The sequence below is a fragment of the Leguminivora glycinivorella genome, chromosome 23 (assembly GCF_023078275.1).
Source record: "Leguminivora glycinivorella isolate SPB_JAAS2020 chromosome 23, LegGlyc_1.1, whole genome shotgun sequence".
Classification (NCBI taxonomy): Eukaryota; Metazoa; Arthropoda; class Insecta; order Lepidoptera; family Tortricidae; genus Leguminivora; species Leguminivora glycinivorella.
Window position 1 is genome coordinate 4697558 of NC_062993.1, and position 18555 is coordinate 4716112.

The 18555-nt window shown below is 34.6% G+C and overlaps 1 protein-coding gene across 5 annotated transcripts in view; it reads left to right on the forward strand.

Annotated features, from left to right (window-relative positions):
* Positions 1-18555, forward strand: part of LOC125238454 (mushroom body large-type Kenyon cell-specific protein 1) — a 327977-nt gene that overhangs the window by 252000 nt on the left and 57422 nt on the right. For all 5 annotated transcript variants that reach the window (XM_048145807.1, XM_048145808.1, XM_048145811.1 and 2 more), the window contains 2 exons: positions 11733-11968; positions 13473-13574. In XM_048145807.1, coding sequence (XP_048001764.1) covers positions 11733-11968; positions 13473-13574 — 338 coding nt within the window. The remainder of the gene's footprint in view (positions 1-11732; positions 11969-13472; positions 13575-18555) is intronic.

Below are 18555 nucleotides of genomic sequence, written 5' to 3' on the forward strand. Positions count from 1 at the left end.
AAACTCAACCTATGTACCTATGGCCTATGTGTAATTCTTAAGAAATATTACGAAATATACATAGAGAACAGAAAAAAACCTCAAGAAATTCATTTTCACGTGTTAAGGTAATTCCTCCCGGTTTTTTGACGCTGACGTTCTAAGAATCCCAGTTCTACTGAATCAACTAGATTGGTCATCCAATGATGAATTAGAAAACTAGAGGTGCATTCTTGTATAGTGACTTGTTAAGGTTTTGTTTGATATTACGAATTTCTAAGGGCCGGTTGCATTAATACCGCCTGTCACCGTTAAAGCGCTCGTTAAATGTTATTGTATGGGAAGTTCCATAGACGCTAGACGTCTGCTGTTTGACGATGATGTTTCTGTCAAATATGGTTGATGTAACACAAAATTGTTATATCAGCCAAAATTTGTATGAGCATCGACCAGCCTTTCCTTTAGGACACCTGTATAACCACCAGATCGTAAGCAGTTGCAATAAAATAATTTATTATTTTTACGAAAGTAGTTGCGAACCAAAAGTTTTTATTCCATCTGTCATTTCGGCAAAAATATTTTTTCCCGGACAACATAACTCAATCGTATCAATAGGTAAGAATTTGCTGTATGTCAAAACAAGAACAGACCTACAACAAATCTCGAAATCAGAATCGGCCAACAAACTATAGCTTTTTGAAATGCATCTTGAGTCACGATTGAATGCACCGGTTAGCCTTCTAACTCGGTTTTCTATATTTTATGGTATTAATAATGATAAATAACCGCTCCTTTAACTAGAAAACGTATAAGTAATCGTTTAAACAATTTGTGATTAAGTCACTGGTTTTTTTTTACTATGAAGTATTTTTATAGCTTTTTAATCGCATTTTCCAAACAAATTTATGTATATTTATTTGTATTTTCTGTGTTAATGTAGTATTTTTTATGGCGGCATGGGGCCATGTGAGATATAAAAGTTTCTGCAAACTTGTAGAAATCTACTACTAATTTCGGAGAACTTTTAGATTTTAATACAAGGATAACAAGGAATATTGTATATTTAAATGGAAAATTCAATTCCTGTATCAAAATATCAAAAGCTCTTGTAATGTTTCTTCTGCTACATGATGGCCATCAAGCATACGGTCCGCCTGATGGTAAGCAGTCACCACCGCAGCCTATGGACGCTTGCAACTCCATAGTTACTTGCGCGTTGCCGACCCCTTAGAAATCTGTACACTTTTTTGAAGAACCCCTTACCGTAGACCCTCGGGAAAACCTCAGCATGTTTGTGTGTAGAAATGTTGCTATTTTGGAAACCTTTTAACGTAATTTTAGTATAATATTTCAGTATCTTGCATATTAAAACACCGGTTGCTTGATTAGCAAATCAAATGACGGACCTCGCTCAAATAAAACAACTATCATCACAATTATTTATCTAGTCCCACGCCATTCTATTTCCAAGTAACGGCGCCAGCGCGCAACCTTTGGTCCAAAAAAATGATCAGTCAAAAAAACTACTCTTTTTACAAAAAAAAAAAAACATAAAATAGTTGGTCGATCATTCGATCGGAATTCATGTATTCTGTCTGTTCGTGAATGCTGGCGATTAGCAGTTGTTAGTGTTAATTTAATTATAGCTGTCTGTTCTATTGAAATGTCTTCGGTTTCTTGATTTTTCTGTGTACGGTCGAGTTCACAATCTTTACGAGTCAATGAACACAACGGCATCTTCAGAATCTTTTTTTTTCTCTTGTTTAGATGTTTTTATGAAATCATACATCAAATGAATAAACAAATTTCTAAATTACGGAAAAAAAAATACGAATCAACTCATTTCTATGGAAAGTACATTTAGTACCTAAGGCGTATGTTATTGGTAAAAGATACCTAAATAAGAAACAGAAAATATAATTGAACCTAATACCACATATTTGCGTTAAAAACACAAGTAGGTATCTTCCCATGCTCCTACCTATTGCTTTATTTTGTAAGTTGTATGTCTCAAAAAGATAAATAAAAAAAAAGTTTGTATTTTATAAATGTTAATGTACTAGCAATTAGGTACGTAAATACAGACCAAAGTCTAATAAGGACATGAATTCCTAATAAAAATAATTACATGCGATACACGTAATCTACAAGAGCTCATGGCGAAACTAGCCCCATCTGCCGGCTATAACCGGAAAAAAATAATTACTATTTGAAACACGGCCCTTACAAACTTGCCTTAAATGGTACTGAGATGTATTAAAAATTAAACAACTTCCGTGCAATGACCGATAGAAAAAAATAATAATAAATAAAAGAAAACACCGAGCGAATAGCAAATGTGATCTTACAGCGATAATTTTAAGGAACTATTTCGAATAAACATTAGTGCAGCAGATGTTGTTCGAAATGAAGATTAGGGGAACTAAGGCATAAAAACTGGTCAGCCAATAGCGTGCCGCGGACATCGTGCGTCCCGCTCGCACGCCGAGCGCTCTGCTCTTTCTAATGCTCATATTTTTTGCCATCTTATTCTAATTCTTCATTCAAATGGCTCGCGTTCGATTCCAGGAGCCCGCAACCTTTTTTAATCGTGAGTTTTAAATAACGAATTTCGCAGTAGAATCGAACGTTAATGCATTTTAAAATTTAAACGACGTAGATTTGAAGATAATTGGCGTAGACGGTGCGTTTTCGTTGGTAACAATTAATTTTTATCATAGAGTATGATCTATGGCTTTCCTTTTTTTTCATAGCGCTGCCGGTTGCGTGAGATGTTAACAAAGATAGCCAGCTCGCCATGGCAAAATTGTTATTATTTTTTTCGTCACTTATCGTTGTGTTTCATTAATTCTTATTCTTGTTGAACGAGTTATTTCGCTTTTTGTTTTGTTTTTGACGTGCTAATATAGCAATTAAGGGATAAAAAGTAAGGTATCTACTAGGCGCAGCAAGAAACGGTGGATTTTGCTAAGTGGCGGATTGCGTGCATGTGCGTAAATGTGTAATGAAAGTAATAAAATGCGATAATCCGCCTTGTTTCATTACACTTAACTCTATCACTTCCGATTGACGATATCATTAACTTGCAGGTAATTATGACTCCATTCGAACTGATATATCAATAGTATCTTTAACACTTTCGCTACCAAGAACCCGACTGTCGGGCACACCGCTCGTAGAAGCGTAGCCGATTACATGGGGAAACCCGTATGTAGCGAAAATGTCGTAGCGCCGCGTAGAGCCCGGTTTCGAAAGTGTTAACAGATAATAATATGTGATGTCAGTGCCAAGTTGCTTTTTCTTTTAACGTCACCTTTGACACTGACATAATATGTATAGTTCATGTCGTATTTAGAGATAATGTTTAAGTTTTCCGTATCTTAAATTATTGGCTTAAATTGTTAAAAATATATCGACCACGACCACGCATTTTTGATGTAAAAACAATAAAAAAATAAAAATAAATATTATGACGTTTGAGTAAGAGGGTTTTTGCAAAGTTTTTTTTCTTTTGCTAATAACTGTCAATTATTACAAGACTAGATAAATAGTGGTATAAACTTCGGTCAAAAATTCGCTTTTTTTCCCGATTATGACCAAAATCAATTTTAAAGAAAGATCTAAGTCGCTAAATGTGGCCAGGAAATTTTTCGGGTTGTTCAGGCCCACCGTGTATATCTTAAAATCTGGTCTAGCTAAGTAGGCATGCACGAAATGGTATTGTGTGCTTGTCAAACCGCGATCAGCTAGAGGTCGCGAGACGTACAGCATCCGGCCGCTCATTGTCTCCGAGATTTAAGAGTCGACCTTATCTGATGCCGCACCTTTGTTTTCATAATTGTATTTCGTCGAGATATTTTATTCTAGAAAAGAATTAGTGGGAAATGTGAAACTTTGGGAATAGCTAGGGTAGGTATTGCAAAATATACAACACTTCTGGTGATTTTGTTTTTTTCATGTATTAAGTGATTAAAAAATTATGGATTTTTTAAACAATTTGACAGCTACTTAGTATAAAATTTAAACCAAGGTTGTACTTGCAATTGCTTACACTTCGTACATAGTTTTATGCAGTGTTCGACATAATTATAATCATTCAATCACCTACGTTACGAAACAGTAGATAAACATTTAATTTTTTAAAAATTAACCGATGTATGTGTCTATTATATATTTCTTCATTTCTATTATACATTTCAAAAACGTTATCCATTTTTGTAAAAACGAGCATAGTGATAATTCGTTTCATGTTATGAATGAAATAAATATTTATAAGGATAACTTCAGTTTTTCTAATGTTTTTCTGATAAAGACTGGCTTAGGGCATTAAATAAAAGCTTTTGTCATTAGATTTGGAAGACGTAAAGAAAAGACGTATCTAAAGATTATTTAAAACATTCTGAATTCATAATATTTTTCTGTTTTAAAACTAAATGTTACGTTTTATAATTCAAAAGGAACCAACTGTCGGTTGTCGATAAGATTGATTTCATATTTCAACTATAAAACTCCCGTGAGACTCAAACATATTTATATAAGTATTTTAAGCGGGTCACTCACGTGTTGTCGATATAACGTTCGTGAAATGTGTCGAACTTTATATTGACTTAACACTTGAGTAACCCGCTTAAAATATTTTTAAATGTGATTTCATATTGAATATAGCGCATATTGTATAATGAATATAGCGCCTTCTTATCGTGTGAAGGGATCATAAGTTCTAAACTAAATAATATTTTGCCAATATCTTGCCACCTGCTCGAGAGGTAGCTTTTATAAGGTCTTCTGCAGTACACTTAAAGCTGGACACAGGAAACATTGCATCTTATGTTGCGTTGTTTGTATAGCGCACACAATATAGCGCCTTATAGGCTACTTGATTCAGTACTGTCCTATTAACCGAAATAAAATATTACCATATTTTATTATGACTTATAAACAGCAAAAAATATTTTGAAAGTATACTTTTACTTAATCAGGCGAAAACAACAGTCATGTTAATCTATAGATTATCTGTGCATCAGGTTATCATACTCGAAAACAAAATTTTCTGACTTTGTAAGTATGAAGGCATAAAGTTCAATATGTCAGTGATTGTTTTGACATGCAGTAATGTTCGAATTAGATGAAGTCACTACATCGCTGACAGCGTTTTCGGTGGCCAAAATAAATAAAAAATTACACAGATTTTTAATCGAAAATACGTAGTTATCACACTTTTAATACCCAAAATCTATAAATATTGTTTTTTTATGTCAAATACTACACAAGACAATCATTTATTGAGCCAAATTCTATATAAATCTAGTACTTAACCTATAAGCAGCAAGTACCTATTTCATTTAAAAATGTCACAAAAATAGTTATGTTTATAAAGGTCTAACAATACACAAAGAACTGAAATTGATATATAAATCCATTAAGTCATAAAGGCATCTAATGTTTTTTTCCCAGACCCCACAATGGCACATTGTCCAAGTATTATAAAATTACGTCTTTCCATAATAATAATGATATAAAAACATTTAACGGCAATGGAGTCTGTTTTCTTCTAGATATAAATTATGTTCAATATTCCTATTATACTCGTAACTAGGCATATTACCTATATAGGAAAGATATATATAAGGTAGGTACAGTATATTATTGTAACACTAAAAATAAGATAAGACCAAAAATGTGACAAGACCTTAATTTATAAGAATAAATGACAGTAGATACGCTAATTTTTTTTATTACTTTTTTGTGTAAGAAGTTAACTATCAAACTTGTTTCAGTCATTTGTCATTTATAATACATTTTTAAATTATGATTTTACACAAAAATGTCACTTTGAATACAGACGTTATTATATCTTTTAGAGCTTAAATTTGACATTATCTACAAGTTCGAACCAGGCCATGTCTCACAAATTGAAAGACACATACGAGACACGAGATGATGGCCGAATGGCCAAAACGTTTAGGTACCGATAGAGAAACTATAGATTTTTCTGATTTTAAATACAACGAAAAGTTTATTACCCCTGATCGTAGTTAGCTATATCCGATCAATAAAGTTTTTCAGTAGAAAAAAGCGCGAAATTAAAAATTTTTACGTCAAATTTCCGCTTTTTCTAGTAGCGGAAAAGGCTTGATAGAAATAACTTTACATTTTATGTTGTCGGTAGATTTTTTAACAAATTAAATAACGTTTGGTTACTTTGAGCTTTTATCGAGGAGAAAGAGTACAAACCTCTATATTACCATTGGAAATTATAATATTCCGTTGATAGGTAATTTTATTACTTATAAAAAAATACCGAAAAATAAAATAGTCACATAAGCTAGTATGTACCTAATATAGACCGTACACTATCATAACTGGGCATATCGCATAATATACAATCTGTCAAGAAACATACAACAACTATATTATTTTTCTACGCTTATTAAATCAGTTTCCCAAGATGCATTACACAACCCGAAGCGTTTAGCCATAATAATAAAAAGGGTATAATATAATAGTGCTAGTTCTATAAATGGGCATTATTTAATAATGGTAATAAGCGCAAATAATGTCGGTATGCCAACGATGAGCCGAACAAGGACATGGACGTTTCCGCGTTGAATCACTTATGTTGGGATGTGGTGCAAGTTACCAGGAAATGGCGTTTTATACTCAAAGCCTTTGACGGTATACATTGGCCAACCCCTGAACTATTCTTAAAATGTATTATCAGATTTATCAGGTGCCGTAGCCGAATGGCATTTCTGCGACGCGAAACGAAATCGAAACGCATCAGAAAGGTAGGCTCTGTCGCGCCAATAAGCACGAGCGATAGAGATAGATACGAGCGAGCGTTTCGTTTCGTGAGCGTTTGTGCCATTCGGTTACGTACTCTGTTCTTTTTCACAAATAATGACAATTTATTGTCAGTGAATTGAGGTTTTAAAAATAACGCCATAAGCTTTTGGGTCTATAATTATTATTAGGCTAGAACTGAAGTGGCATAGGTCAAAATCAAACTTATTTCAATGAAAGGCTATGATGTATGTACCTACCTACCTTGAGTGGCAAATGCAATGTGTATTTTTTGTACATTAGACATAAACTGATGGAGACAACATGAATTTTGCTAAGGGCTCACTGACACACAGATTGACTCAGCTAATATATTCAGATAAATGTGCCTAATTTAGACTCAAATATTCAGATAAAATTATTAGAAACATTGCTTAAATACGTCAGGATTATCAGGAAAGCCAAAACATAATTATGTATTTATTCAGTGTGGCATTTTTTTATCTTTGAAAAAATGTTCGTTAGCATGAAAATGCGTATGCAATTTTCATATTACCGATATCGCCTATCTTCAAACTTAACTGAGTAAACATTTCATGCATCATTTCGCTCGTGCCTCACACCGCCTAATTTTTCTAAATCCCAACCGACCAATCGCGTCCTCTCATCACCCACACCGTCGCACACGCACGCACACGGACTCACAGCGACCTTGAAACGGCCACTCTAATCGCACTTTTAGCCAATCAGTAGGCAGCTGACGCACACAAAAACGGCTACATATATATTTGACCTATGAACACTTGTGACGTTCTTTATTTAAATAATTGACAGTGAATCCTTTGTTGATTATCATGACACGCCATTTTGTTTTTTCTTTTGTTATTTGACGGTTTTAGTTTTAGTTTAGACACGTTTTTTAGATAACTGTTATCGCAGTTATGGTATGTGCTTTGTTTCAATGTTGTGTTTAATAATGATTCATTGTTTTTTTTTAACCTGTGTTAGCAACTTAGCATACAACTAGTCAGTTAAGGTTGCACTTTTGGAGGCAGATTTCAAAAATGTCAACATTGTCAATCATTAATAAAAAAAACTGTAGTACGTTATAAAGTTTCAGTGTCATAAAAATCACAATTGATAAATTTTCATTAAAAGAAAACATTTTTTTCTTTATTTAAACCTAACATCATACAATTTCTGTAAAATACTGCTTCTCATGAAAATTATTATTTAAAATTTAAAAGGTTATTTTATCTTGATTATACTAGGGCGCTTTAATATACCAGAACCATAAAAAGAATGAAATAAATTTACATTTATTTAGAATACACACTTGGGTACATAAATTTGCTGATAAAATCGGTCATTGATGTATTTTTTGTTATCTTGTTTTAAGTTATCTTACAATTTAACACGGATGCGGTTTTATTCATATAATTAAATAAATAAAACTAGCAATAAACATATGAAAAATATTTTTCCCACAACGTTAAATTTAGTCTCCGCTAAATTAGTATTTAAATATTCTAAAGTCATAATTCTAATTATTAGGTAGGAACGGAAGTAATACATTTTTTATTTTATTTAAAAGAGTAATTCAAAATTGTTTCTTTATTTGCACTTCTTCCTCTAAATTCTTATTTACCTAGTCTGTGCTAAAACAGGAAAATAAAAATTGTCTACATTTTTTTTAGATGAAAAATGTTACAGAGGATATTTAATCAAGTTTTTACATAGGATTGAATATTGATAATGATAACTTTAAGTACAACATGATATATGATAAACTAAACCTAACTTAAATAATTATATATGTAGGTAATTTAAAGACAAGGTATATTCCTTTTCAGACGTTTTACTTTGTTAGATTTTGATAAAAATACCTAGAAAAGTTTGGATAAACCCGCATCCTGGAAGGGTAGGAATATAAACGAAAAACAGATTATAACAATTGCTATTGAATTAAGCTTTAAAATTCCATGGGATTTCATTATTCCTTTAAGATATTCATTAATACGAAAGTACAGAAAATTTAAAAATTTGAACTTTTTTTGTGAAAAAAGCGACATACATTTTTTTAAATCAAATTTTACATCGTAAATATTCGTTTGAATATAACCAATTACAAAACAGAACACGTAACAATCTTTACAAGTTCATTGCCATCGTAATTACTAAATTAACACTGGCCCGTGTCTTGGTTCGGTGGCCGTAATTATTGAGAGAATACTGAGAATAACTGTACATCTTGCTGATAAATTTCATTTGTGTCGTAGTTTTAAAAACCTGGGTACTTACTATAATTGAATTTGATTAAATTTAATAAAGATTTTAGGGACATATATTATAATAATTAAATCCGTAAGTATAATAGTAATCCGTAAGGCGTGTAAATTTTACAATAATTACATTATTTAATGTAAAATTTACTAATAAATTGAATAAAAAAAAATTTTTTTTTGGTGATAGTTAAACTTATCGCTTCTAGAATTCAGGCCTCATCGATACGTTTATTTTTTCTACTGCTTAATAATGGTATTAATAACAGATCAAGTTTCATAACACATGAAGTGAAAATTGCGTGTTTCGAGGTGACCCTGATGTGTGTTGGAGTCGGCGAAATTGATATGACTAAATTTCCACACGGATTAATTTCGGACACATCACACATTTTTGTAGGCTTTCGAAATTTGTCATTTGCAAAATAAAAGTTTACACTTTATAAATTTTTAACGACATTTTCGGGGAGTTTAACTTTTGACTGAATTGATTTTCAAATGAAAATAGAAAATAAATGAGCACGCCATTTTCTGTTACCTAAAATGCTCAAAAATGGCATCAAAACTTGATGTAGATTGTTTATCCCCGTTATGTTATTTTATGTAGCACTGAATAAATGATACCTACATTGGATAAATGCAAAGCAAAAACAGTTTTAAAATGTTTAGTTTACTTGTTACTGTTTTTAAAACTAGCGGATTTTTATTTATGTACATACGATAAATGTTAGTCTTGGCTATCGTGGTTATTGATTTGTGTAATTATTACTATTTTTTATAGATATTTGTCTGTTTGATGTTTTATTGGGTCGTTATCGAGATTTATGGGTTTTCGTATAATTGATATATTTATTGATGCCTGCAGGCTAGTGACTTTTAAAGGAAAATTTTTAGATTCCATCAAGACGTAACTTTGTGCTTCGTTTTTTTTGTGGAATAAATTGGTTGATTTTAATTGGAATCATAGGTAATTATTATTGGTCTGTTACATCTGTGGCAATGCTTGATCGTAATATCCGACAGGACAAATATAATTTAAAAAGTCTTTGGCTAGGTACAATGGTACATACAAACTAACATGGGGTAGGTACTACAACGCCAAGTTATAAGATACCTACTTACAACAAAATATTCAATAAAAACATGTATTTTATGTCATAGGCATAAAGACGAATTAATACGGTAATCTAAATAATACTTTGAGTTTTTTGGTTTCTTTGTTATAAATAAATTATTCATATTTGCATTACTAAATTAAGCCAAACTTACAATTGGTAAGCTTTTTCCAAACATTGTTTTCTTCTAACATAAACAGCTATACTTGTTCAACAAACAAATCAGATCGAGATTGTCAAACTTAAATATCATTAAAAAAACTTCATAAAAATATTATAGGACATTCTTACACAGATTGTCTGAGTCCCACGATAAGCTCAATACAAGAAGACTCGTGTTGTGGGTACTGATAATTTTCCAACTTTTTATAAAAATTAGAAGATCCAAGAAAATGTTGCCCACCCCTGCTATAACCGTTTGCATAATCAATCATCGCTTTATGCTAATATAAACCATAATTACGATTGTTATTTAAATCGTAGCGTTAGATCACAAAGTATTGTAATATATTCACAATTAGCGCGAAAAAAGGTTGCCCAGCCCTGACTTACGCATGGTGAGTGATTTTTTTTTGGATTGATTACCTCTGCCGCCTTTAAATGATTATTTTAGGTTTCTGTAGACAAACGTTTAAAATTTTGATACAAATAAAAATAATATGTAGATTCACTAATAATCTAAATAAATGGTCTATTCTCTATTTATTTTTATTAGGTACTATGAATTTTATTCAAAAAGTAGGAAAAAGTACCTAATGATGTAATGATATTTAAGTCTCTAGCTAGTTGTAGTTATATTTACATTTTAATTCGCTTCGAGTTCAGATTTAGCGTACACCTTACAGCCAATGTCAAACCACAGGTCAAACTTATCTCTTGACAGTAATTGAGTATAAATCAATTTATTCCTTAATTAACCGATAAATAAGGTAGAGTGGGGTTCGTCGACACATTTAACGGTAATGTACTTAGTTAAAAATGTAAAAATATGCTTTGCTGGTGAAATAAATAATTCCTACGGCGATAAAAATTGTTAAAGAATTTTGTTATAAAAAAATCTTATTAAAAACTTATTCTCTTAATGTTAAGTGCTGTAATGATTTTTTCAGTACAGATGGTGTTTTTTTTTTACGCACTAGTGCGAGAAGTGGTTCATTATATGCCAGGTCGAAACTTCGGAGGTCCATCTGTACTGAAAAACGTCGTACGATACACGTGCAAAAAGGAAATTCGTAACTCGTGTCGATTTAAAACACTCCCTTCGGTCGTGTTTTAATTTATCGCCACTCGTTTCGAACTTCCTTTTTTACGCACTTGTATCGTAATGTACTATTTTGTCCAGTTATACACCCAACGAATTATTATATGTATAGGATCCGTACTATGAAACTTTAAACCTCAGACTGTGTCTCATCATCGGGAATCTTGTCAAAATCTTGCAGTATGTTAGCGTTTGTTTTTTAAAGTTAACAGTAGAAGTAAGCTCTTTATGTCAAAACTTTTAAAAACTCTCCCTTAATGATATTCCATGGTATCTTTCAAAACAAGACTAACCTAAAACATGTCATTACAGGTCTAGAACGGGTGGCAGAGGAGTTGATGGGTCGAAGAAAATGGAAACTCTATCAAGACGCAATCCTACCCAAGCGCGACGGAGAGCCATCCAGCGACGAGTCCATGCCTTCCACAGACCCTCCCCCTGCGCTCAAGATCAAAACCATAGAGCAGATCAACGAGGACAAGGAAGGAGAAAAAAGGCCGGAGACCATATTAGAAAGACTGATCAAGACCCCTGCTACTGTCCCAAAGGTGAGCCATCTAAAGTTTAAAATGTCTTCCGTGGACTCTCCTAAAGCACTGAAGATCAAGATTATAGAACAGATAAATGGGGATAAGGAAGGAGAAAAAAGGCCGGAGACCATATTAGAAAGACTGATCAAGACTCCCGCTACTGTCCCAAAGGTAAGCCATCTAAATCTTATAATACCCTGCATAGATCTTCCTCCAGCAATGAAAATCAAAGTAAAAGAGCAGATAAATGAAGACAAGGAAGGATAAAAAAGGCCGGAGACCATATTAGAAAGACTGATCAAGACCCCTGCTACTGTCCCAAAGGTGAGCCATCTAAAGTTTAAAATATCTTCCATGGACCCTTCCAAAGCACTGAAGATCAAGACCATGCAGCAGATTAATGAAGACAAGGAAGGAGAAAAAAGGCCGGAGACCATATTAGAAAGACTGGTCAAGACCCTGCTACCGTCCCAAAGGTGAGCCATCTAAATCTTATAATACCCTACATAGATCTTCCTCCAGCAATGAAAATCAAAGTAAAAGAGCAGATAAATGAAGACAAGGAAGGAAAAAAAGGCCGGAGACCATATTAGAAAGACTGGTCTAGACTACTGCTACTGTCCCAAAGGTGAGCCATCTAAAGTTTAAAATATCTTCCATGGACCCTTCCAAAGCACTGAAGATCAAGACCATGCAGCAGATGAATGAAGACAAGGAAGGAGAAAAAAGGCAGGAGACCATATTAGAAAGACTGGTCAAGACCCTGCTACCGTCCCAAAGGTGAGCCATCTAAAGTTTAAAATATCTTCCATGGACCCTTCCAAAGCACTGAAGATCAAGACCATGCAGCAGATGAATGAAGACAAGGAAGGAGAAAAAAGGCCGGAGACCATATTAGAAAAACCGATCAAGACCCCTGCTACTGTCCCAAAGGTAAACTCTTGAAATCTTCCTTTACCAATGAAGATCAAGACAAAGGAGCAAATAAATGAAGACAAGGAAGGAGAAAAAAGGCCAGAGACTATATTAGAAAGACTGATCAAGACTCCTACTACTGTCCCAAAGGTAAACTCTCTGAAACTTTTAGTTTCCTACATGAATCTTCCTCTTTAATTTTAGAATTAGAATTAAGATAGTCGAGCAGATAAATGAGGGCCGGAGACCATATTAGAAAGACTGATGAAGTCCCCTGTTACTGTCCCAAAGGTAAGTTTTTATAGATTTCAGCACAGGTGATCAAGACTATATCAACGACAGTTCTAGCTTCTAGTTCATCTGATTTCAATATTTCTGCCATTCGAAGGTATCGAAAATGACATATTAGAAGCTTCTAAAACACTTCATTTCTTCAAAACAACATTAAGGGCCAGTTGCATCAACCACATTTGACATACACATCATCGTCACGCAGAAGAGGTCTAGGGAACTAAGGAATGAGAGTCCCTGGACCCTACGTAGGTTCGAAGGTGAATCCATCCTTGGAGTGACTGTGCCAATTTTTGAACCTGACCCTCTGTTCCAGGTGGAGATGGTGGAAGAACCTTCAGACTGGAAGCCGTCGGACAAGTGCTACTTCTGCGTGGAGGGTGAGGGTGGCGGGGAGACGCAGCCGACTGGTGCGGCGGTGAGTACCTCAAACTAATTTAGAATAATTATTGATCTTTATTCATATCATATCATATTTATTATTAATCCCTGTCGCTTCTTTCCGCCATCGCCCTAAGTGACAACATTTCCATCACCATCATTTAGATGGCTGACAGTTCGGACGGCAGTAATTTCCTGGCCCGCACACCTAAACTGTGAAATGAACTGTCGCCTGCGGGATTTCCGACCGATACGTCGAACGATCGTCATCATCCTCCTTGCTTTATCCCGGCATTTGCTGCGGCTCATGGGAGCCTGGGGTCCGCTATGACAACTAATCCCATGATTTGGTGTAGGCACTAGTTTTACGAAATCGATTGCCATCTGACCTTCCAACCCGAAGGGTAACTAGGCCTTATTGGAATTAATCCGGTTTCCTCACGATGTTTGCCTTCACCGAAAAGCAACTGGCAAATATTAAATGACATTTCGTACATAAGTTCCGAAAAACTCATTGGTACGAACCGGGGTTCGAACCCGCGACCTGCGGATTAAAAGTCGCACGCTCTTACCGCTAGGCACCCATCTTAAAGGCCGACAACGCACCTCCAACACTTCTGGTGTTTAGGTGTCCATGGGCGGCAGTGATTGCTCACTATCAGGCGACCTGTCTGCTCGTTTGTCTTCCATCGCATAAAAAAAAGAAATACATCGTACAATAGGCGAACTTAAGGTATTCTCTACCAGTCGACCATTAGGCAAAGCAGAAAAGTTGTAGTTGTATGTACTTAATAAATATATTAGAATGGAATTCAATTATTGGCAAACACACACACACACACAAAAGAAAAATAATACAAGCAAGAAGACAGAAAGAGCATTCCATGAAATAGTCTACCATTGTCTCGCACAAACGCAATTGGCTGTCGGAGTGAGAAGATCTTCTTCGAAGGCAAAACTTTATTATAAGCTCATCTCGAAAGGATGGAAGAAGATGGGATAGAAAAACAGGTGGTATTTATTTTCCTAAACGTCCTAAAGGAGCCCATTGACTATAATTTGTCTGGACAGCAACGACCTTATCTGGAGCCGTTACTGCACGGAAAACTGATAGTCATAGTTGATAGTAAAGTGGGCACCTTAAGAGGGTGGTGCGGCGATGTGTGCAGTAAATATTGCACCAGTGACGTCACTTGTAAGAGTTGCGTCATGTTTGTTGACCTTTAAGGGCCTCACTGAATATCACTTATCGAACGATAATAGTCTGTCAATTGTTCGACGTTCTCACGTTTTACTAACTGACAGGCCGAAATCCTTTAGAATATTTTGGAAAATAGTATAAATTTTCCAAAATATTAACCTACCTATTTAATGTCCCTTTTTTCATTCTTTTGAGGGGAACCTTGGTAAATCAAGACCCTATTACCCAAGACTTTATTATTGACCCTGAAATATCATCATCATGAGACAATAATGGAAGGGTGTAAAAGGGCGGTGCGATGGTGTGTTTACGCCTTAATGTTGTAGTTACATCACCTTGAGGGTTGTGTAATGTTTGGTGACCTTTAGGGCCATGGTAACTTGGCATTCATCCATCAACCCAATATACATATACCCACTTTACTTATGGTTAAATTTTACTTGTTTACTTACCTTGGGTCGTTACATACTTGAGCGTTCTTGGGTCGACCGGCTGGTGGCCATCCGACGGGTCGACCCAGGTATCGCTGGGAGGACAGTGTGGTGGCGGATCTGCGTCGGCTTCAAGTCAGTGACTGGCAAGAGGCTGCGCATAATCTCTCGTTTCAGAGGCCAAGATTCACTTTGGATCACTGAGCCAAAATAGGTAGTTAGTTTTTTTACTTACCTACGAGTATTTTCTTTCAACCTTAATTGACCTCCCCAATTCACATTTTCAAATGCTTTTGTAAGTATTATTATAGATTTTTTTTATTTTAATAGAATTTATAGAATTTATTTTTATACATTATAGATTTTTTTATACACAGATTTATTGAGCCCCACGGTAAGCACATGAAAGCTTGTTTTGTCGGTACTACTCGGTACGCAAACAACGATATACATATAATATACAAATACTTAGACTTACTTATATTGAAGACATCCGAGACTCGGGAACAAATATCTGTGCTCGTCACACAAATAAAATGTCCTTACTGGGATTCGAACCAGAACCATAGGCTTAGCCGGTAGGGTCACTACCCACTGGGCGAAAACGGTCGTCACACCTTTAGGACTATCATCATCCGATGATACCCTTATCAGGGGAGGGTTCAAAAGGGCGGTGCGAGTCCACGCCTTAAAGTTACGTCAGCGAGTTGCGTAATGTTTGTCAACGAAAGTGGCCGGACATTTTATGTGGCTGATAAGTTATCACGCGGATACTTTTGTTTGCTTCCGGGAAGATTTTACGGTAAATAGACTGAATTTTGTAGGTAAAAACGTTATAAGTAACTGTCTTCAAACTTGCAATGTTTGAAGACTTTTCTGTTGCTTACAATGTAAATGTAAATGTATGGTAAATGCGTTTTCACATTATCCGATCCGATATCGAATGTAGGAAGGATTTCAAAGGAAAAAATCAAAGATGGCGGCGTAAATATATGGGATATCGGTCCGACATCCAATATCGGATCGGATAATTTGAAAACGCATTTATATTACCATACTCAAACAATTTAAACAATGGGATTTTTTATCGTTTATCTTGTAAGAACTGAGTAAAATTCTTCAGATTCAAAAACCTTGACTTTTTACAGGCTCAGTGCCTGACGCTCTAAGTATTCTTATGGCTGTTTCAGTTATTTTTTAATATGGTTAATTGACTGATACAGTCATACAGTATTTAGGCGCTTTCCTCAACGAGTGAAATTAGGGAATCAGAAAACTTTCCTGTTTTATTAAAATATTTATAAAAATGCATGCTTTTGTTTGTCTATCTGTACCTAGTCTTTTCTAGCCTAGGAAAAAACTTTCCTTTTATTTAAAAGATGATTAAAAATTTATATTTTCGTTTGCGTAAAATGTAGTTTATCTCAATGGCAGTTTATCTAAAACTATGGACATTCAGGTATAAAAAATTTTATATGGGCGTACAAAAAGACAAAAATATGCCCCATAGCTCTTATGTCGCCTAATTAAGAGCTGCGGGACGTATGTTTTACACTTGATTGTACAGGAAATCGAAGATACTTATACCAAGCTATGTTATAAGCTCCATCTGAGTTAATCTTACAAGAATCCACAGCTTAATTAACCGATTAATTTTCAATTATGGAAACCCTCCATAAACCGTCAGATGAGTCAAAAATGACATCAATACAGTCGAACCTTAACCTTCATGCGGCATTGAGTCACAGATAAAATACGTACAATTGCAGAGTGTCACGTAACGAGCGGTATTGAATAAACATAGGCCTCGTGTAATTTATCTATGTGTCTAGTCTAGGTGCTTACCGCCTGTGGAGGTTATTATTTGAAATGGTTTTAGTCACACGGATTGTGCAATGTGCATATGTGAGTTTTTTTTATAAAATGGTGCCGAAGGTAAGAATGAAATCAAACTGTGCTAATCTTTTTTTTTACTCGTGTATTATTTTTATTAATATGTCATGTTGGAAAAATTAAAACAATTGGAATTTAATTTCAAATTGTTCGGTTGGTTATGTAAAGTAAAATTTGAAATGAAAATTTATCTTAATTTTGAGAAATTTTTAAACATATTTCATAAAATGACTTCGTTGGGTGTTTCAAAACTTCTTATTTTTAATTCGAATTATTTTTTTACAAGTCTAAGTCTAAATTGGAACAAAATCTGTTTATTTTTTTACACCTATCAAATAAAAGATTATAATTTCTTCTAATTGAGGTCATTGAACATCACAAGGCTTAATCGATACTGATAAAAATTATAGTCTTCACACAAAAAAAAAATCAATACTCCATTCTTTATCCACACCATAAATATCAGTTTGTACTCAATAATTCTCTAGATTTTTACTTTTTGCCCGTAATTCGTCTCTTATTGCACCGTGGGACGTTTCTTTGTGAATCGCTCCAAAACTGGGGAAATTGTGCGTTGTGGCATGGTTTGTGAATTGCCGTAATTATGTATTCTGTGTTCTGTCATGACATCCGTTGCGTGAGAATAGAAACTTGTCTTTATTGATAAAATAGTCATGTAGGTTTGTAAAAAAAAAAATAGCGCTTATTATTTTAGGAAAAATAAATTAAACACAAATAATTAAATAGATTAAACAGCTAAACTGTGGAATGAATTGTCGCCAGCGGTATTTCCGGACCGATACGACCTTCAAACCTTCAAGAAAAGTCCGTACACCCATCTTAAAGGCCGGCAACGCACCTCCACACTTCTGGTGTTTCGGGTGTCCATGGGCGGCAGTGACCTCATGGTAAGCGACCTGTCTGCTCGTTTGCCTCCTATCCCATAAAAAAAAACCGGCCAAGAGCGTGTCGGGCCACGCTCAGTGTAGGGTTCCGTAGTTTTCCTTATTTTTCTCAAAAACTACTAAACCTATCAAGTTCAAAACAATTTTCCTAGAAAGTCTTTATAGAGTTCTACTTTTGTGATTTTTTTCATAATTTTTAAATATATGGTTCAAAAGTTAGAGGGGGGGGACGCACTTTTTTTTCCTTTAGGAGCGATTATTTCCGAAATTATTAATATTATCAAAAAACGATCTTAGTAAACCCTTATTCATTTTTCAATACCTATCCAACAATATGTCACACGTTGGGGTTGGAATGAAAAAAAATATCAGCTCCCACTTTACATGTTGGGGGGGTACCCTAATAAAACATTTTTTTCCATTTTTTATTTTTGCACTTTGTTGGCGTGATTAATATACATATTGGTACCAAATTTCAGCTTTATAGTGCTAACGGTTACTGAGATTATCCGCGGACGGACGGACGGACGGACGGACGGACGGACGGACGGACGGACGGACGGACAGACAGACATGGCGAAACTATAA